This window comes from Mustela nigripes, chromosome 1 (genome assembly GCF_022355385.1).
Source record: "Mustela nigripes isolate SB6536 chromosome 1, MUSNIG.SB6536, whole genome shotgun sequence".
Classification (NCBI taxonomy): Eukaryota; Metazoa; Chordata; class Mammalia; order Carnivora; family Mustelidae; genus Mustela; species Mustela nigripes.
In genome coordinates, this window is record NC_081557.1 from 220,362,332 (window position 1) to 220,384,280 (window position 21,949).

Below are 21,949 nucleotides of genomic sequence, written 5' to 3' on the forward strand. Positions count from 1 at the left end.
ATTATCAAAACAGTGATTTAAGAGCACCTGGGTGGCTCAGTCAGTTGAGCGTCTGTCTGGCTGCTGGTTTCGGCTCATGTCATGATCTCAGGGAGCTGGAATCGAGCCCCATGTTGCTCTCCTTGCTCAGTGGAGAGTCTGCTTGGAGATTCTCTCCCTCTACCTCTCCCCTCCCCATCTCAAATAAATAAATAAAATCTTAAAAACAAAAACTAAAACTAAAACCTGTGCTTTAAGAAGTTGGCAGTTGATACAGAAGTAATTTTTAAGGCTTTAATAAAAACTATTGTCAGATTAATTTTGGTAAAAATCAACATTATGACAAATAACCAAACCGACTTTTGTATCATGTTTTTCATTTTACAACAGGTTTCAGCTAACAGTTTATTTGGTCTTTCAGCATTCAAGGCAGGAAGATGAGGAAGATCTTGAGAAACAGACTTTAGGAGACGTTCCCAAGAGCACCCTGTTCTTACAGACTGCATTGAGATCTTCTGATTGCAGGCTCAAATTTTCTGAGTATCCTCATGGTAAGTCCTGGAATTGTACATTTCTTTGTTTTCTTCCTTAGATCACGTTGTTCATCTCCCACAATGAAACAGATGTCTGTTTCAACATGCATGATAATAGCTAGCATTAATTATTATATATCAGGCACAGTTCTAAGTGTTGCCTATGAATAAAATAAATTAGTGGTAACGATTATCCAAAGTGGGAACCATTACGTTTCACAGATAAAGAAATTAAGGCACAGTTTTCTTCAAGTTCTTGCAGCTGTGACAGAACCCAGATATGAACTCACAAAGTAGGGCATGCATACGTGACAGTGTAACTATCAGGCCTCACCATTTTCTCATGAGCAAGAGCTGCTTTGGAGTTTGGTTAATGTAGATGCAAAATAAGCAGCCTTTTCAAGACAACAGAATTATTTTTGGGTGTGACCAGAAAGCTGTAACAGTGCCTTATAAACGCAATCACAATATAAATCTGTATGTGATTTATTTGAAAATAGCAATTCAAACGTACAGGTTTCCCAGCAGCTATTAAAATGGTCTTTGTAGCGTTTGGATCCTTTTATGAGTATCTATAGTTGACCTAGAGGTGTGCATGGTGAAAGCAAGTCGAAGACAATGAGTTGTACGATCGACTCTCATTGACTTTCGTCAGCCAGTGTTTTAAATTCCTCACTTATGAAATAAAGCAAACAGAAATTATCTCCAAGAAACTTTCTGATCATAAATAAGAACAACCAGTGTTCTCTCTTTGCTTTCTCTTTACATCATTGTATCAATAGGTACATCTACCCACTGATGTGATATTTGCCAGAGGCATCAGATCCAGCCTGTTGAACCATTTTCCTAGAGAGACTTACGTACATCATCAACAGTTCACAAATCACAAGGTCTTATGGTCTGGTCTTGCCCACCAACAAAAAATTAAATTTTGCTAATAGAATACATTTGAGCCATGCCTGAGTGATGGTCTCTAATACATGATTTTAAAAAGATAAACGGAGGCAAATGACCAAGGTGATTTATGGAAATGGATTTGAAAAAAAAATGTGTCAGATCTTGGAAATCTGGGAAAAACCACAGTTTTTGTTTGTGCTTTTTCCTGTTCGTTTTGCATTAGCCAAACCTTATCCCTTTCCCTCTAATCCTTTCCCCTCTGCTTGCCTGCTTTAGTCAAGAAAACCACCAGAGTAGGTCAAGTCCTTTGTAGATATCACAATAGTTAGGACAGGCCAGTTTGTACTCAAGAAGCTTAACATCTACCTCTGGAGGGAGAATGCAAGCTTCTGTTTTTCAAAGGCAGCAGTCTCTGGGAAGTAGAGCTTTTTAAATGAAGGTGTTAATAGTCCAGGAAGTCAGGAGTCAGAACTCCAAACAAAGGTGATCTTTGCAACAGCTGGTATCCCATTAAAAAGGAAGGATGGCCTTCTGGGGCTTTTGTCGCCAGTGACTCCTGAACTGTAAATCAGAACAGTCCCCACATGCCGCATGGCTTTTCTTTCATCTATCAAAATGAATACACAATCCCACCCCAGGGGCTCCTCCTTTCTAGGCATCATTTGTTTAGAAGGGTTGAGATTTTGCTGAATGGAAAATGGTGATATTTTAGGAATTCAGTTTCTGAGTATTAGTACGTGTGTCCTCTGGGTTTGTCCTCTTGCCCAAGAATGAAGAGCTAAATTCACACATTGGAGATTAGCTTCAAGTGTCATGATTTGTGTTGAGGTTAATAGGTTTTATTGTCAAATAAATTCCTATGCTGCTCTTCCCCAGCTTTAAATTGGGCAAGTTGCTAAACCTTGATAACTGTCATTTCTATCTTTAAAAAGAGAGTAAGATTTCTTGGCCTTCAAGATTCTTGTGGAGAATATCTAAGTAGGCTTGGCACAGTGGATAGGATAATGCCTGGTCTACACCTGATTTCCTTCAATGTCCTCTTCCTCAACCCCCTCCCTGCAAATACCAAGTTTGACCATGAAAAATGGGGAATACTTTAAGATAAAATGAAGTGGTTAAAGTTGTCGGTCTGAGCACAGTGAACACAATTGCATACATATTGTGAACAGTCATTGAAAGAATAACATGTCTATGTATTTGCTTTTTGGGCATTTCTCCTTTCTTTCAAACATCTGTGTTTTATCTGTGAACTATTTGCATTTGTGTTAGGTGTTTGTGAAGACAGAAAGGAGAAGAGAGGTAAATAGTCAATCCAAGGCTTAGAAAGCCCACCACATTCTCTTACTCAAACTGGACCGTGTAGTACCGGTTTCTAGAATCAGCCTATGTTCTGGAATGTGAATTCTAGGTTGAAGTAGGAAGCTCAAGCGTTAGAGCTGATTGTTCTGACTCAGGGAAGCATGACTTTTTTCTTCCCTGTTGAAGGCAAGCTACCTCACTATCTTTTAAAAGTATTATCCTCATCTTCCTAAATTAACCCACGTGAGTTCTTTGACACTTTTTATAGAATGATTTAAATTGCAGGAAAATTATTTTTAAAAAAAGCATTTTGTTGGGCTCCCCCTCCCCCAAAGGGTAGTGTTGATCCAACAAAATGGAGTGGAATGCCAGAATTCTGGTTGTATGTTCCCCCTAGCAAGAAATTTTTGTCCAAAATGTAACCGATCACTTGAAATAGCCCTTCTGGTTTGGAGACTTGGTTCAGTGTTTTTTAGTCAATGTGCTACCGATTGATTTCGGGTGTGCCTGAGTGTCACGAGTTTCTTCTATTCTAGTGTGTAAAACCCAGTGCCAAGCATATGTCAACACATATTTCTAGGTATGTCTCTCCTATTGTAGTTTTTACTTTTATACATAGACGAGAGGGGGAAAGAGTAGAGAGGGATATTTAAAAAACAAAAAATAAAAAACAGAGTGAAGGCATGTTGGCCAGGAGTGGAATTTTTAATATTGTTTTGGTTATTGTAGATATACATATGCCTGTTGAAAACTAGAACTACCAAGTAAAGAGAAGTGCTTGTAAAAAACCAAAAAAATAAAAAAATAAAAAAAAAAACCCAATTTTGGGAAACACTCTCCCAGTACATGGGCTCTGTAGCAGAAATGTGTTCTGCCTTCTATAAGAATAATCGACTAAATCTTCAAACGGAATGAAAGTGCTGGAAAGAGACAGGACTTGGATGGAAAAGCCTGGACTGGAGTTCTGGCTTTGCTGACGTATCACAGTGCTTTTCCAGGCGAGGTTCTGGCTCTCTTCTTCACTTATAAATGATTGTGCCTTACCAAATGACCTTTAATATTATTTCTAGCTCCAAAGACTCTATGACCTTAGCCAAGGATTCCTCTCCAAATCCCATGAATAGGGCCTTTTCAGTTCTACGTTTTATGATGCTGAAAGAGGGTCTGACTTCCACTTGACCGCTGTGGAAAAAGAGGAGAGAGGTTTGGAAGGGGGCTGTGTGTAGTTAACTGCTCTACCATGCAGCACAAAGAACAGCTGTCCTAGAAGCATGTCTGCTTCCTAAAAAAAATAAGAGGTTCTAAAGTGGACAAAAAAAGACCAAGTAGTAGTAGGGCAAGAGCCTTTGGAATGTTAGCTTTATTTAGCCCCAAATGATTGGCAGCTGGTTGTGACATTATTACTCAATGTGTCTATGTTGCCATTCAAAACAGTTGTTGCAAGTGCTCAAGAGAAAACAGTAAGCCTGTGTGGCTCTGTTTTTCCTCTTTCCTAGTGGGGGCGGAGTGGAATGCATACACTGCTTGCTTTGAAGAGTATTGGTGGTTAGAATCAGAGTCCGCTGATGGTCAGTAGAATTTATCTACTTCTCATGTGGTCTCAGTTTAAGAAAAATGCTTTCTCCCTTCGGATATATAATACATACTAATTGCGGAATATGCCATAACCTCAACACCAAGATATAACTGCATTTTTGAAAAGTATCTTGTAAGAAATATGTCAATAAGAAGCCAAAGGGGCATGGGAGGTAGGGAATACAGAGGTATGCATATGGAAATAGGCACTGGAGAAGTTAAGAAAACTTGCAATATCTACAGATTCTTTTTACTACCTCACACTTCCTTAGGGGCCCAGCTAACCATTTCAGGAGAGCGAAAGCACTGTTGACATTCAAAAGCTAAAGTAAGGTCTTGGGATAAGGCAATCTTTTTCTATTTCTGAAGGAAGAAAAGAATCACAGTGCACACCAGGATAATGATTTTGGAAGCTCAGTTAATTGTGAAGGTGAGGTTGATCCAGCTTCTGGTTAGATACAAAGGAAATATTGTTCTCTTCCCGTAAATGATTTCCCATATGTAAAGTGGGGCTGATCCTAGCAGGTGACTTCAGAGATGTGGAAACATTTAACCACATATGAATAAATCTTGCAAACACTTTAAAAAAATGCAAAGAAAGTATAACCTTTAAAGTAAAATTGCGGCTGTCACATTTTGAGACTGAAAGCTCTAAAAGCAGAGCTTTTATACCAACCACAAAGGCCAGGGACCCGTGGTTTTATTGGATTTCTCATCCCAAGAAAATATTTACACTTGGAGGAAATGATGCGTTTTTTAACTATAAAAGCCAAACAAGGGCATATTTATGAAGAATATTGCAAATAAAATTTTTTTTTCCTTAGTCTGGCAAAATTGACAGCTCTGTTTAAGTTACAAAAAAATTGGTAAAATATGAATTCTAGTTCCTATTAAAAAAAAAAAAGATTTTATTTAGCACAAACAAGGGCTGGGGGAGGGCAGAGGGAAAGTGAGAAGAGAACTCCCCACAGAGCAGTGAGCCAGACCTGGGGCTCAACTGCCTGGGGCTTGATCCCAGGACCCTGAGATCATGATCTGAGCCAAAGGCAGACACTTAACTGACTGAGCCACCTGAGCGTCCCATATTCTGTTTCTTTTAAATGGGTGCAGCTTTTTATTCTTAGTAGGGATATTGAAGGAAAAAGGTCTTTGGTGAGTGTCCTGCTTTCTCCTGCTAAAAGGTCCTAGTTATTAGAGTTTTTGGAAACTAAGATCCAGTTATATGAGAAGAGAAAAGAATAGCACAAGAGAAAATGAGGGAAAAAAATTAACGTAGATGCAGCTCAATAGACCAGAGGCAAGATGAAATAAATTAGCATTGTAGGAAAATAAAGGCATTTTGGAGGAAATTTAACAATGTTTGCCATTCAATCATTGACAGTCCACAATTTTTTTTTTTAAAGTTATTGATTTAGGGGTTGATTGGTTTGGGGAAAAAACCCAACCCAAACTAAGTCTTTGTCTCATGTATTAGCCATTATGCCATAAAATAAAGCCCCTGCTTTTAGCTGAAGCCTTCTGGCTTCTAAATAACAGAAGCAGAAATAAAACAAAAGCTGGGTAAAGTGATCTAGAAATGGATGTGGTGACACGCTGGGATTTTCTTCTAACAAAAGTCATATCCAAATGCACTAAAATAGAAGGGGCCAGGTCTCATCCTCATGATTCCCTATTTTTTGCTCATTTCCAGTTTCTGATTGCCTCTTTAAAAAATATAAGGTCAATCTCATGACAAAACTACATAAAGAACTTTTTATTAGACTGAAATTTACTTCTAGCATGTATAGGAAATATTGCTTAGAATATAGAAATGAGTGACCCCGAGGATTTAGGATTTTTATAAGTTTATACTGATGTGAAGTAGTGAGACATATCTATATTGGTCTCTGGCCCCTGCCTGACACAGAGCTCCTAAAATCCTTGTCACTTTCAAGATTATAGGAGCAACTTTTGTTTTAGCAAAGGCAACTCTTGGTGGGCTCCTGGATGGGGCTGGTTACAAGAAGGATCCAGCCATGAGGAGGTTTGGAACTTTCAACTCCACCACCCCCGCCCTATTCTCCAGAGAGGGTAGAGGGGCTGGAAGTGGAGTAAGTAATTGATCATACCTCCATGATGAAGCCACCATAAAAATCATAATTGTAGGAGGCTCAAAAGCTTCCAGGTTGGTGAACACATCCAAGTGGGGGATGGAGCACCACAACTCCAAGGGGACAGAAAGTCCTGCACTAGGGGCTCTACTAGATTTCATCTTTGAATGTCTTTATTGGGCTGTGCATCTGTGTCCTTTTTCATATCCTTTATTATATAGCAAACTGATAAACACAAGTGAATGTTTCCCTGGAGTTCTGTGAGCTGTTGTAACAAATTATCAAACAAGGAGTGAGATTTGGGAACCCTGATTTCTAGCTGGTTGGCCGGAAGTACCAGTGATGACTTGGGACTTTTCAATGGCCTCCAGAGTACTATTGAGCATGTAACTTGTGGGATCTGATGCAAACTCTAGGTGGATAATATCAGAACTGAATCCAATGGTAAGACACCCTGCTGGTGTTGGAGAATTGGTCGGTGTGGGTAAAAACTCACACCTCGGGTGTCACAAGTGTTGTGAGTTCCAGGGGTGCCTGGCTGGCTCAATCATTAGAGCATGTGACTCTTGGTTGTGAATTTAAGCCCCATCCTGTGCGTGGAGCTTACTTAAAAAAAAAAAAAAAAAAAAAGTGTTCTGAGTATAAGAATATGGAAGACAGTGTGTTTTTCCTGGATAGCTGAGAGATTTATTTTCATAGTGTTTGTTGGATGACACTGAGTCTCAGGTGGAGTAAAAAATGCAAAAGACCACACATCCAGCAAAAGTGGGGGCGCCTAATACTTCACACCGCACTTTGTTAAGAGTTAGCAGGTTGCGTTTTTCCATACATGTGACTTTTGTTCTGGCTCAGTTCCTTTGTTGGATTTGTCTAAAGAAGAGTAGGTACTTGTAAAAACGGGAGAATGCATGGCAAAGGAGCAGTGTCTACTGAGAGAAGCCATTCCCTAGTGGGAGGCTTGGGAAAACCCTACTCCCGCACACCCCATAATTGTCTGCCGTTAACACGTTCTCTGCCTTCCACCTGTTCCCCTTCCACTGCCAGGTGAATCAACTTAGGGAACTGACTTCTTTTAGATGGTCTGTTCTGCAGAAAAGAATTCCTGCCTGAACTTGCAACTGCCCTTACGGTATTCTGAGACTGCTATTTTGAACAAATGCAATGTCTCACCCATGACTGTTTTTGATGAAGTGTATCAGTTGTGGGCCTGGCACTTTCCACAGAGCTTCACATATTACATCTCATTTGATCTGCACAACAAGCCGTGAACTAAGAGTGAGGATCCCTCCCTTGCAGGAAAACTGTTGTTCAGAGAGGTCAAGAAATGTATTCAGAAGGGTGTCTGGCTGGCTCAGTTGGTGGAGCTTGCAACTCTTCCTCCCAAGGTTGTGGGTTCAAGTCTCACACTGGATATAGAGATTACTTAAAAATATAATTAAAAAAAAATAATAAGAGAAATGCACCCAAACTTCCATATCTAAGAAATGCATCGAAGCTTATCTACAAAAGGCCAAGCTGTGCCTTTCATGGGGCCTGTTGGTTGACACTCAAGCCCACAGGCCTCTTCTAAACTATTCTAGAAAAGAGGTGTCACCTGTAGTTGAAAAATACTCCATATTCCAGTTTCCTTCCCAATAAAAATGTTGAAGGCAAAGCTAGTCAATGTCTTCCTTACTGTTAGAGTACACCTAAGACAGATGGGGAATGACAGGTTGTATGTAGGTTTAAATGGGGGAAAATAATGATCTAAGACAGAGCTTCCCTGGTTTCAAACGTTGGGTACTGCCTTTATAATTTTTTTTTTTTTAAAGATTCTATTTATTTATTTGGCAGAGAGAGAGATCACAAGTAGGCAGAGAGGCAGGCAGAGAGAGAGAGAGAGGAGGAAGCAGGCTCCCTGCTGAGCAGAGAGCCCGACTCGGGGCTCGATCCCAGGACCCTGGGATCACGACCCGAGCCGAAGGCAGCGGCTTAACCCACTGAGCCACCCAGGGGCCCCTGCCTTTATAATTTTTGCTGTCACTTTGTAATACCTGCATGGCTACTTACTTTACATTGCCCTATATGTTTTTTTATTTATCTATTTTTTTAAAACCAAAAATGGATTTATAAATGTATTTATATCATGGCAGTATATAGAAAATTGTTATCTTGTGTTATAAGTAAAAGGTAGCCAGAAATATGTATAATGAGAACATAGCAATTTTATTAAGCTTTGGCTTTCTCTGTTTTTGGATTTTACCTCCTTGTTTTCCAGTCTCCCCTCCTCCATCAGACTTCTTTCCTTGTCTCCCTTCTGGCCAGAGGACAGGGATGTTCTGCTGGAGTTCTATGAGGGGTGTCCTTCTGGTAAAAGCCTTTTAAAAATGGGTCGCACTCTGGTTCACTTCCCTTCTCTGATGGTTTAAATCTTCCCCAGTATCTACCCACCTTTGCATTATCTTCAGTTGTCGATGGTGTTCTATTTAGAGTTTACAATTGGAATTGGTAACAAGATAATTCAGATAGAAGCTATTCTGCCATTATCAGAAGCTAAAGGTCCGTTTTTATCACAGTTATAATTTGATTTTTGTGGTTTTTTTGTTGTTTGTGTGTATAATGTCTGTCTTTTCAATGAAGCTCGAAATACATGAAGTGAATGTTATAAAAAGAGGTTTTCAGGAAAAATTCTCATCTGTCACAAGCGTCTTCTTGCTGGCTTGAACTGTCTCGGCATATTTTGATGACTTCTCCATGATTTCAGGAACAATATCAATGTATTGCTCATGCCTTATACATTTTGATTGTTATATATAAAGATTACAATGCAAGAAATGATTAGAATACAACCACATAAAATGCACACATGAAATGAAAATAATCTTTTATAATTACTGAAAGTGAGCAGACTAAAATTTTAGCTCTACATGTTATGAACCAAAGCAGAAGTGGAGTGCTAGTGTTATGCCATGCGATACTGTTCCCAAATAATGAGTTCAGTACAGCCTGCCTATGAAAGACAGGGAGGTGGGGCTCCCTGGCTTGGTGCAGAGGTTGAGAGATGCCTCATACCATTAGTATACCAGATTGGGCAGAAGGATTATTTTTATGCCAACCACTGTAAGACCAGGAAGCTTCACAGATAGGCTTTCTGGTGCAGTGCTCTGAGGAGCCTCCTTATTGTCTGCTTCCTTGGGCCTAAATCCTAAACCCACTTCAGGCAGTGGTCCCAGAGTGTTCCTTTCTCCATCCATGACCCCATAGGCACAATAGCATCCTGTAATTTTTGGTACACTCTCCCTCTTCCCTACCTGTCTCTTTTACTACTCTGAATCTGTAAGGTTGTTGGGGGTGGGGGGAGTGGCAATAATACACTTAGGAAAGCTATCGGTAACTCTCTGCTTAAATTAAAGAATTTTAATTTACCCGAGTAACTTAGGGTAAAAATACGATGCTATTAAAGCGAAGTTGAAGAACTTTAATTAGCAGATTGGATTAGTTTACCACTTTTCTCCAAGGGTTTAGAATGGTGGCTTCCTCATCGTAAATGCTCATTATCCATTTGGTGAGTGAATTGATGAATTTAGGGAAAAAATTTACCAAATGAGCCTTTCATTCTTAGCTTGCCAGAATAAGGTAAACTCTATTCTTGGAAAGTTATACACCGAGTGGGAAGTCAGACAACTAAACATTTAAAATAAATGTTTTAGAATAAAATGGCCATGAATGTGTGATAAGAAGTCCACAAGGTCTAATGGGAGCATGGGACCGGGGGACCTAACTGGTTCTGGGGAATAGGTCCTTAAAAAAGTAGCTTAAAGCTGGCCAATGGAAGAGAAGTGAGAGTTAGCCCAGACAAAGGGAGACCATGTTGTCTGCTAAGAATTAATGTTGAGAAAGATGGAGCATGGTAGACTTAAAAAGCTGAAAGAATTAGAAGAGTGTATGAGAGGAACACTGGTGTGGATGCACGTGGAAAGGAAACAGGAACCAGGGCAATGCAGACTTTGCAAGTCTGAACTTCAGAGGCAGGAGACAGCTGAACCATTTGTGTTTTAGAAAGATGGCCCAGCCTGCAGTGGACTGTCGGATGGGAACAAAACTGGATGTTGGGATTTAGTACAGTTTGGAACTCCACAGGCTTGAGAAGATTTCTATGGACTTTGCATAGAGAAGAGGCCACAGGGAGGAAGGTGAAGAGATATGTGTGGGACATGTCAGGAGTTGCAGTCAGTGATATTTGGAGGTGGGCTGCATGTGGCAAGGAAGAAGGAGGAGAAGGACAGGAGAAGGGTTCCGAAGGGTGTCCGGGCTAGGAGGTGGTCTTGGAGTAAGGACCCAAGAGGCAAAGGACTGGGTAGGATCTCCTAGACCGCCACGTGGTCTACAGAAGACAGTGCTTGCTCTTTCAATACAATTCACTGCAAGTCATTTTATGATCACTGAAATTGTTCCTTTTCCCTCTCGTCTTATATTTTATTGGGCTTGATTCCACTCGTTTACTCTTCCTTTTCAGATTGTGGGCCTCCGGTGCTTTGCTTTATTCACGGTGGGAAGAAAATGCTTTTGAAATTCTAAACCCCAATCCCTGAAGCAAGATGCATGATCAAAGATACTTTCAAATGTGCAAATGCTCATGGGCCTTGGATACATTAACGACAGTCTAGTCCTGAGCCGCACAGCATAACTGTGCATGTCCACAGACAGTTTAGAAGGAAATCCAGTTCGTGGTCTGTGGCAAGACCCTTGAATCGAGGGCTCTGTTTCTGATATTTAACACGAGGACCAGGACGGAGAGTAAGTTCCTCCCTCAGCTGGGGTCCTAGGCACCTCACTTGCTGTACCCTAATTTCAGCTCAGTTTAACACTTCTCCAAATAGTCCGTAGGTATATAAAAGGAGTTTAGATTGCATTGGTGGTGGAGTTTTTAGGAGGATGATCTGAGTGGCTAAACCTGAGATTGTGGAATAATAATTCTGGTCAATCTGGGCAGAGTCATGGGCAGCTGCACTATAAATAATGTCCTGAAATGCGCTGCTACTAGAATCTGATACCTAAAGTTGTGGGTATTTGCTGGAAGGCTCCCAAAAGGTATCCCAAGGGTGCTCTCTGACTGTCTTTTATTCTTAGAGCTTCTAAGCTCAAAGATTGAACTTTGAGTGGTATTGAGTGGTTTTTGTGATTACTTGTATGCCATCACTAGTACCAGCCTGTCAACATCGTAAAGGACAGAGCATCATTTTGTTTGTTTTGGAAATTACTCAGCAGTAATCCTTAATTATATAACAGTATGACTTTTGGAAATGTTGATTGATGCACGGCTGTTGTTTTATATTGCATTCATACTAAATCTTATGGGGTGTATGGCCTCCAATAAATAAATGCAAACAATGTAATTGAATCCCATTTCAGTGTGCCATTAATTATCTCACATATATCTTCATTTCTTGGCTGGGCGTATGAGCCAATATTCAAGATCGCTAGAAAAAAAAATCCAGTAAATTTCCTTTATTTGGAGGGGAATTATACACAGAAACTCATATGAATCATGTATATGTACACACATCTACTTTGCATGTATCTGCGTCTGTACTCGCTTATATACCTCTATGTCTACATCACGCCACATGCATGGATAAATATAGATAAACACATGCATATATGCATTACACACATATACACACATGCATCTATAGGTATGTATATGTGGAGATAGATATAAGCATGCACACACACCCTAAATATATATGTGTACTATATATGAATCTTTTGGTTGCAACTAATAGGAAACCCAACCCAAATAAGCCTAAACCATAAAAGCAATTTATTGGTTCTCAAAGATACAGTTCCTTCCATTTGTCTTCCATATCCCAAAAGTCGTACTCTTTATGTTTTTGAAATGGCTGCCCCAAACTTGCATATTCATAGGTAGCAGGAAGAGGATGTCTGTTCAGGTAGCTTCTGTGGAAGAGTTAACAAAAAAAAGCTTCTTTCTCAGAACTCCTGAAAGTACCTTTTCTCACATATTATTGTTTGATTGGGCTTCAAGCCCACATTTAATCCAATCCCTTCGTCAATGAGAAGTGTGAGTTTGGCCTAAAATTAATCCTTAGAGCTGGTGAGTTAGTGGGTGGGGTGCAGTGTCAGCTCTTCTGGGAGAATGTGGATTGCCCAGAGGAAAACAGATAGTCAAAGGAAAATCACATTCTGTTACTGACAGAAGCCTGAGAGTTGATTGAATCGTGGGTGGTCCATATTAATAAATGCCCCTTCCCCCTGTCTCCTACACATGTGTGTTCACACATCATGGTCGTTAGGAATTTTACAATCAAAGTTTCCTTTTATAATGGATTTGCTTTCAGGACTTCATGTTTTGACAGATTCTATCTACTAAGAAACTGAGAGCGTTGTTATAACAAATTTGTCTTTGCATTTTCATGTATGAGACACTGGTATTACCATGACGAGTTCATATAATTCCAACCTAAAAGTAATAAAATTGATCTTTTAGAAAGACTGGGAGACTCGATAGGAAGTAAATGTACAATTACAATTAGAATTATTGAAATATTAAAAATAGCTTGATGACTCTCAGGAATCAAGGGCTCTGTTTGGAAGCACTCTTGTAAAATGTTTGTCTAGATCTTTCTTGACAAATGGAGAAAGTCAAGATGAATAATCCATTGCACAAACAACCTGGGGTAGATTTGCCCTTTGGTGTCTCATACCAGCCCCACCCCCTACACGCTCCCTGTCACTGCCTTTTTCCTCCAGCCATGTGATACCACTGAAGAGTCTCCCTGCAAAAAGAAAAAAAAAAAATACTTTGAAGTAAATAGGCTTTTTCCTTGACCTTTTTAAAAACACAGTCATTATTCAGAAAGTGTGTTTATCAGTAACTCCTCAGTCTCAGTGGCTTAGCAAAGTAAACATTTATTTTTCATTCGTACCACAGTCTGAAGTGGGTTGCTCTTGGAGTCTGTAAAGGCCCTGCTCCATGTGGTGATACAGGGAACCAGGCTCCTTCCATCTCAGGAGTTCCTGGTACCTCAGTTTTTCCAGTGGAGCCTGTAGAATGATGGCATGTGAATGAAACACAGATGCTTGTGTGGGCAGATCTCAGCAACCTGGCCTGGAAGAGGTGCACTTTATTTCTGTCCACATGCCTACATGCTACTGGTCAAGACACAGTCCTGTCCTCATCTAACAGTAAGAGAGCTAACAAATGTGGTCTGATCATGTGTCCAGATGGAAAAGCATTTGGCTAATGCATAGGAGTCTTTGTTACAGACAGAAACATATTTAGGGTGGCTCAGTGGGTTAAAGCCTCTGCCATCAGCTCCGGTCATGATCTCAGGGTCCTGGAATCAAGCCCTGCATCGGCTTTTCTAGTACTTACTTCTGTGTTTTAAATTGGGAGGCCATTAATAATGAGCTGAGCCTTATTGAAGAACAGCTTGTTTTGCAGTTAACAAAGAGAAGAGTCTCTGCAAGATGTATTTTTACCCCAGAGGTCACTGGATATAGTCTCTTGGCCCTCCTAGGACTTCTAGCAAGAGCGTACATTATGGTAGCCATTATTCGAGGAACCATAATGCAAGTAACTAATTTTCTCCAATTGGAAGGTGGGCAGTGGTTTGGAGTACTATTCTGAGGCTGTTCTCCAAGAAGGGGGCAGGATCTCAAAGGAATTACTGTGTGGTTTTGAGGAGGGAAATGAACCTAAGGTCTCAGATTTACACCCATAGAGAGGGGTTTCAGTGCCTCAAGAATGAGAGTAAGTGGACTTGAAGGACCCATGGCAGGCTTGGATAGTGGAGATCTTGGCACTAACCAAAATGGCTCAAAACCAAGAGATGGGAGAATGGAGACACTAAACGTCTTTAAATTTGATCTTCATATGATCTAAATGCTCTTCAATGGCCCTAAAATGGAATGGAGGGGATCCACAGCATGACAAATTAAAATATGGGCCAGCTTTGCTAGTTAGAGGGATACAATCAGAATTCTTTTTGCATAAAGAAAATAAACAGGATAATCCTTTGTACTCAAGACTGTGGCTATGTATTTACATGTTTCATAACCATTAAGACTTTGGTGCAGGGAAAGTTAGAGTGAGCCCTCTGTAAAGGCAAAAGAATACAGAGGGACTGTAAGTAGAAAAGCGAGGTACTAAGAGAGAGGAAGGAAGAGAGTACTAGGAAAGCTATGGACCCTTGGGAGCCCTTGAGACTCTTTTGGAGGTACAAAAGGTCAAAACTATTTTCGTAATACAAAGACATGATTTTCCTTTTTTATTCTTGTCTCTATGAATGCACAGTGGAGTTTTACAGAGGCAACAAATAGAATAAGAAGCAGATATGAATATACAGCTATTTTCCCTTTAACCAGGCATACAAGAATTTACAAAAATGTAAAACACTCTTTCCATTAAATATTTTTTGTTTTGGATTATATAATTATTTTTCATAAAATATGTTATTTATGTTCCCTGCTATTTATTGCTATGTTAAATGAAGTCATCAGTAGTTTTTTAAGTCTCAGTTTTAATTCCTAAAACAGTAAATATTAATGAATATAACCCACATTTTAGAAAGTTCTTTAGGGGCCTCAATTACTTTTAAGAGTGTAAAGAAGTCCTGACACCAAATTGTTTCAGAATGCTATAGTAGAGAATTAGATCAGAGGCGAGAAAAATTAAATTCTGCCATTTGTGGTCAAGTAACCTCCGAGGCTGTGGTGCTAAGAAGGTATATTGTTCTTTCTGGAGGAAAATCCTTAGAAGAGCAGTAGCAATTAACTAGGGGGTGGAGGGGTAGGTGGTCATTGTTGGGATAACTAAATGTTAATAACACTGCATACAGCAAGCTGTATATCTAAAATAATTGCAATACTGCCATCTAGTGTATCATAATGAAAATATTTTAATATTTATTTTTTTCATTCAATTTATGATGATTGCTTCAGAACTGAATGAGCATAGGGACTTATTTGAATAGTATGCCCTGTATTTTTTATGTGTATTTCACCAAGCACGTACCTTTAAATATTTTAAATGTCTTCTCTCATCTCTTTCTATATTTAACCTCTTTTTTCTTTTTTCTTCTTAGGGTTAGAATAACTGGACAGGGTAGGATTCCCCTCTAGTTATATCCCATTCTAGTCTTGTGTTTTTGTCATGACACAGTGTAGGATGATTTAAACACTGTTTTAGGAACTGAATAAGTAACTTTACACACCATGATTTTGCCTAACTCCTCTCTCCACAGGAGTTTAAAAAAAAAAAAAAAGGCTGTTAAATTTGCCTCCATTTTTTTTTTTTTTTTTTTTACTTTTTAAAGTTTTTACTTTAATCTTAGTTAACATACAGTGTTATATTAGTTTCAGGATCAATTTTAGATGCGCAGAAAGGTTGCAAAAGATAGTACAGAGCATTCTCATGTCCCCCCTCACCCGCTTTCGCCTATTGCCAGCATGCCACATTACTATGGTATATAGGCTGCCTGCCTGGCATGATGGAGGAAAGTCCCACTTCAAGGCACATGGCTGTGAAATTTCAGAAATAGAAGCTTGGGAAGCAGTGAAAGTGGGCTGGGGCATGAAACAAGTTATATATAAAAGATGAAGACTTGGATTGTCATCAAGCTTCTCAAGAGCCAAACCAGAAACCAGAAGGGCATGAACCAATGCCTTTAAAATTCTCAGTGAAAATGACTTCCATCATAGAATCCCAGAGTAGTCAAACTGCATGTCAAGCGCGACATTGGAATAAAGACAATCCCAGAACCACAGAGTTTCCAAAAAGTTACTTTCCGTGCCCCCTTTATCAGAAAGTTATTCAAGGATTTGCTTCTTTAAAAGGGAGAGATAAAGGGGAAGAAAGCACAAAGGAGAGGGGATATAAGGTGCAGATTAACTGACGCTCTGTTTGCCTAAAAAACAAACTGCAGAATAAGCAGGGAAACAGAGGTGTTTGGAAGCCAGAGAGTCAGAATTCTATTGGACTGTTTGGAGATGAATTAGTGATAGGTATACTGAAAATTCAATACAAAAACCAGACAGTTGATTAACCCCAGAGAAAATAAAAGGTTGCATGTAAGCATGGACTACTATTACATGCCTCAGTGTTGACCATATATAGTCATAGTAATGTAAATATAGAGTATTTATTTAAACAACAAAGGGAATCTCATTCTGTTGTGGGAAGAGGAGCGAGAGCAAGAGGGAAGGAGACAGAGAGAGTGAGTTAGATCTTCTACCTCTATATCCAGAGTTTAATAGTTATTACCTAAAACTGAAAGCAAATTAAGAAGTAGTAATCTCAGGTTATTCTTTAAATAATGTGGGAGAAAATTCCAGAAGAAACAGTTGCAAATGGTTATGTCTAAGGAGTGGGGATTAAGAATTGGGAGGAATAGATGAAGGGAAAATTCTAGTAAGATTATGTGTCTTTTAAAAACAATGTCCACGTATTTTATTAAAATGGATGACTAGATGAATGGATGTCTTGTCAAAGCATCCAGGCTGGTCCAGCTCTGTTAAGAATCTGCAAGTGCCCAGAGAAGAAAGTGGAAATGCCTGCCTTTACAAAGTGTCTTGGATTCATATCAAGGCCATGGCCAGTCAAGTGTGATCATTTAATCTGGCTGCCTTCTTGTTTGCATACACATTTGTATTCCAGACTTTGGTCAGAGTGAGTCCACTGACTGTTTGCACAATTTCTTGGACTCCACTAACTAAAGGGCACACAGCTCCTGTTTGGCTGAATGGTCTAGCTGGCCTTCTTCTGAAAGCATTGCTTTCCCCGAAGGATTTGGATGGGGGGCATCCACGGCAGCTTATCAAGTGGAAGGTAAGAGAAGCTCCTTCGCCTTTGCTAGGGCTGGGATGGAAATGACCTTTTTGGGTCCTCTGTGCCAAGAAAGAGGGTGAGGGTGAGGAAGCCAAAGGAAAAGAAGGAAAGGGATAAATGAGCCCATAACTGTATCAGTGAAACTGTCACCTTTCACATAGAAGAAGCTCACCTTCCCTTGTACCTTTCCTTACGCAGGAGTCGTGGTAGTGAGGGGTGGACCGCCAAGCGGCACCTATAATTTCAGTTTGTTCAAGTTCATCTGAGACATCCGTTTACATTGGACTAGCTGCCTTTGTTGTTGGTTTCTTGAACACATTTGTCCCAATTCCCCCAACAAAAAACATAATTTCCCCTACTGGCTGGAAAAATACTGGGTAAATTTCTTCAAAGAATCCAGGAGACTTGATTGGAGGATGTTCCTCTCTAGGGAATGGTGTCCTGTTCTATTTCTGGTGGCCACAAAGCAGAGCCTAGTCTCATGTGCTGTCCCATCTCCTGGGCAGCTGAAGAGTACAACAGCTGCAAGATGGGAGAGAATGGAGCTGGAGGGCTGAGTCTGGTCTCTGTCCTACCACACATGAGCATGTGAGTGCATTCTCTTTCCCGAGTCTCAGCTTCCTCATCTGCAAACTGGGAAGATTAGGCTAGTTTTCCCAAAACCTATATATTTCCCACTTAAGGAATTAAGGGTTGTTCATCTCTATCATGGGAACAATATTTATTTGGTCAAATACATGTGGGCAACCCTGGCTTAAACAAAGCTTGGAGAGTTTCTTGCAGTAGTTTCCTAGAGCAGCTGCGGCAAATCATCATGAACTGGGAGGTTCCTTTCCTCGCTGTTCTGGGGGCCAGAACAAGTCACTGGACTCCCTAGACTTGGGGTCCATCTGAACTCTTTATTAGTTCTGTATGACTTTGAGCAAGTTATTCAACCTCTCTGTACTTCCTTATCTGCAAAATGGGGATAATTATGGTATTTATATTATAGTTGCCATGAGGCTTAAATAAGATGATGTGTATCAAATGCGTGGTGCTTAGTAAGTGCTCAATGCATGGTCTTTATATGGGGATGGTCACAAAAGGATTTCTGAGGATGACTCTGTAGGACTCAGTGGTTAACTTGGCATAAATCTGCAGTCGGTTACATAAGACAATATTGTGGATTTCCAGGTCCTGTTCACTCTGGACTCAGGAATGACCTCATTGGTCCATTCTGAGCTCCTGTCTTCATGGGGTCTCCAGGTTGCCATACTTCTTCTGTCAGTTTGTTTCATGCTTTTCTGCACCAGGCTTGCTGCAGCCTTATTTTAAGATTTTTATTTGTGGCCTCTAACCTGCTATTGTGCTGTTAACTCTATATCAGCAGCTTTGAAGTAGGGAGACTTGATCCAACATGACTTCTCTCTTTGTCAACTCAGAATTTTTTTATGTTTGCTGTTTTCCACCTAAGAGCCCTTATCTAACTTTTTGCTCTGGGTTTGAATCCTAGGTCATGCACTTACTGAGTGACCTCCGCTAATAACTTAAGCCACAGTTCCCTTATTTCTAAAATTAGGAAAATGATTCTGCTCACTTTGTAGGTTTGTTCTGGGGATGACAGAAGTTAACATATGTAACCAGAGGGAGAGAGTGCCTGACACATAGTAACAGCAATGATAATACTATTATCTGTTCTTTCTCCTGGCTGTATTCTCTTCTACTGAGTTACATTGTCTGCAGCACATAGTGGGAATGGTCATTTCTTCTTTGTTCTGCATGTTGGAATATATTCCCTCTTCACTTCTTCTGGACTGGTTCTACCAGCAGCTTCTGAGAGAGTTCCCATTTAGCTACCCCCCCCACTGTTGTGGAGATCACATATGGGGGGATGCCAATGGCTTTGTTCTATGGCTTTGTCAAGTCAGTGTGGCCTGGGATTTAAAAGCTGAGGTTGCCCTGTCACTTTGTGATTTTGAGAATCTTTGAACTTTAAGTTTGCCCTGGTCCTGAAAGTCTACAGAACCACTGGAAATCACATACATTCAGAACTGAGGACTAAACATGAATTGTATTTGGGAAAAAAAAAAAAATCTAACAGTTTGGTGATTTGTTATGAAGCATTACCATGTATATCTTTCCCCTGGTTTTCAAAGCACAGTTGTCTGTGTAGGTATCTTTGTTTTCACATATCCTGAGAATCCTGATAGATAACTAGCTCATCTCCCACCTCCTCACTGCCCTATGCCTCACCGCCCCCCCCCCCCCCCCACCCAGAAATGGAGATATTTTGGCTCTGTTACTTGGAATAGAAGGCTCCTTAGGGTCTCTGCAGGTGGGGCTGATGGAAAGGGGCAGGGCAGGACTTTCTGATCACTGGGCTTGCTAATATATTGATTACTCGGTTGCCAGTTTCACCAGACCCCAAGGTTCTTTCTTCTTCCTGACCTTGTTTATATCCCTTTTGCCTCCACTCCGGCTACTTCCCCGTTTATGGTTTTTAAGAAGAGTTTAATGAAATGTTTATTATATAAGAGTTGGCTGTGTGGTGCTTCGAGCCTTTTGGAGGAAAGCACAATATAAATCTAATAAATAAATAATAAACAAGTGATATAAGCAGGAGGAAAATTATGTGTTTTAGGTGAGTTGTAAAGAACGTTGTAAAAACTGTAAAATGTATTTGTTAGATGAAGAGGCAGGAAAAAAATGCAGATAATCATCGCTTGTACAGGAGTGAGTCTTATACAATATTTTAAACTACAAAAACAATTCTCATGAGTTTTAACCCTTTGTGGAGCCACCTCTGCCTCTGTTTTCTGCTAGAGGGGATATGAAACAGAAAACAGCAAGTAGCTTAGTAGCATTTTGTTTATTTCCTCGGTCGGCCACGGAGGAGCTATGAAAATGACATTTAGGACCCAATTCTACAGCTCTTATGAGCTTATAACTCCCAGTGATTTCAGGGAAGGCTCTTAAGGGATGAACATGTTCTGCAAAATCCCACAAATCCTAAGCAAAGTCTAAACTACTCCATTAACACTTCCTGGTGGGATCTGAGTCTATGGTTCTTAGAGAAGCAAAGGCCTCAGTTTTATGAATGCCATTTTCAACCTTTGATGCTGCACTGGGTACCAATATAATGTTTGGATTTTGATTTAACTTTGATTTTGGCTTTGTGCTGAAAGAAATTAGGGCTGGGCTCAAACTTTGGCCTTCTGTTTGCCTTTGGATGTTAAAGATGGAATCCTATAGCTAAGAAATGTGGAGTTATTTTTGCATTTATTTTATTTTATTTTTTTAAAGATTTTATTTATTTATTTGACAGAGATCACAAGCAGGCAAAGAGGCAAGTGGAAAGAGAGGAAGGGAAGCAGGCATCCCGCTGAGCAGAGAGCCCGATGAGGTGCTGGATCCTAGTACTCTGGGATCATGACCTGAGCTGAAGGCAGAGACTTCAACCCACTGAGCCACCCAGCTGCCCCTTATTTTTGCATTTAAAAAGTAGGAGAGTAAACAGTGTAGTTGCATTAGTTGGTTTTAGATCCCATTTCTGGTGATTTTATTCAGGCTTAATCTTCTCTAGTCCCTTTTAAAAACTCATCTAATGTACACACCTAAGCTAGAGGTACATTTCTTCTACCTGCTTTAGATGTCAGCACAGGCCCTATATTTCATTAGCTCACTTCCTCCCTCCCCAGTACTAACCAGGCCCGGCCCTGCCTAACTTCCAAGATCAGACCGGCTGGAGTGCCTTCAGGATGGTGTGCCTATAGACTCATTAGGTCACTACCTGTTTGCTTTCTCCACTCAACAAATTTGGCCTGTTTATCTTGGTTCCTGCTTTCTGCTAAAGCCCTTCCATTAAACATCCAAGTTTGGGATGACTGCCTGTAGAAATTTCTAGAAAAGGGCTCACCAGGGATATCTATGCTTTGTCTGGAACACTTAGAAAAGTAGGAGAGAAAATAGACATTGAAGCATGGCTATTCATTTCTTAATACTTAAGGAGAAAGGAAAAACAGAGGGAATCATGTATTCATGAAATTTTTCATAGCTTAAAGGTTGATATGACAGAAACTACCTTTCTTTCCCCCAGGTTCAAATCTGTTGTCCAATAGTCTTAATTATTGCCCCTGCCTTTAACTTTTATTTAAATTCCAACTAGCTAACATACAGTGTAATACTAGTTTCAGGTGTACAATATAGTGATTAAACACTTCAATACTGTACCCAGGGCTCATCACAAGCTAGCAGACTCCTTAATCTTCATCCCTAATTCAACCTATCCCCCTTTTTTGATTGTACCATGACATTTTGTAGGCATCATTGAAAGAGTATGGGCTTAGGAAGGAATGATATTCAAATATTCATCAACTCCTTCAACACCCAAGCAGATACCAACTGTAAACAATGGGTATAGGCTAGACTGGCACTTGCATTGACTAGTGAGAGTGGATACCAGCCATAAACAACCAGTATGGAACCGTTAAGACCATGAAGAATAGAGCTATAGAAAACTGATATTGACTATGCTGGCATCCACATGAACCAATCAGAATGGATACCAGCTATAAACAAGTATGGGGACCACACTGACATGTACGGATTGAATTTCAGGCTTGGGCTTATCAGTGGGACACATCTGGAGTATATCTGACTCTATTGGTGAACTACTGAAGAATTACGTCACTTAATGTCTCTAAGCCTTAGACTTCTCACCTAAAGAATTTTTCTTTTTCTTTTTTTTTTAAGATTTATTTATTTAC

At 40.0% G+C, this 21,949-nt stretch overlaps 1 protein-coding gene across 1 annotated transcript in view; it reads left to right on the forward strand.

The window, feature by feature from the left end:
• LOC131999978 (cytosolic beta-glucosidase) overlaps window positions 1-21,949 on the forward strand; it is a 165,030-nt gene that overhangs the window by 35,034 nt on the left and 108,047 nt on the right. The window contains exons 4-6 of the mRNA XM_059373317.1: window positions 401-530; window positions 15,012-15,102; window positions 17,095-17,204. Of these exons, the coding sequence (XP_059229300.1) occupies window positions 401-530; window positions 15,012-15,102; window positions 17,095-17,204 (331 nt within the window). The remainder of the gene's footprint in view (window positions 1-400; window positions 531-15,011; window positions 15,103-17,094; window positions 17,205-21,949) is intronic.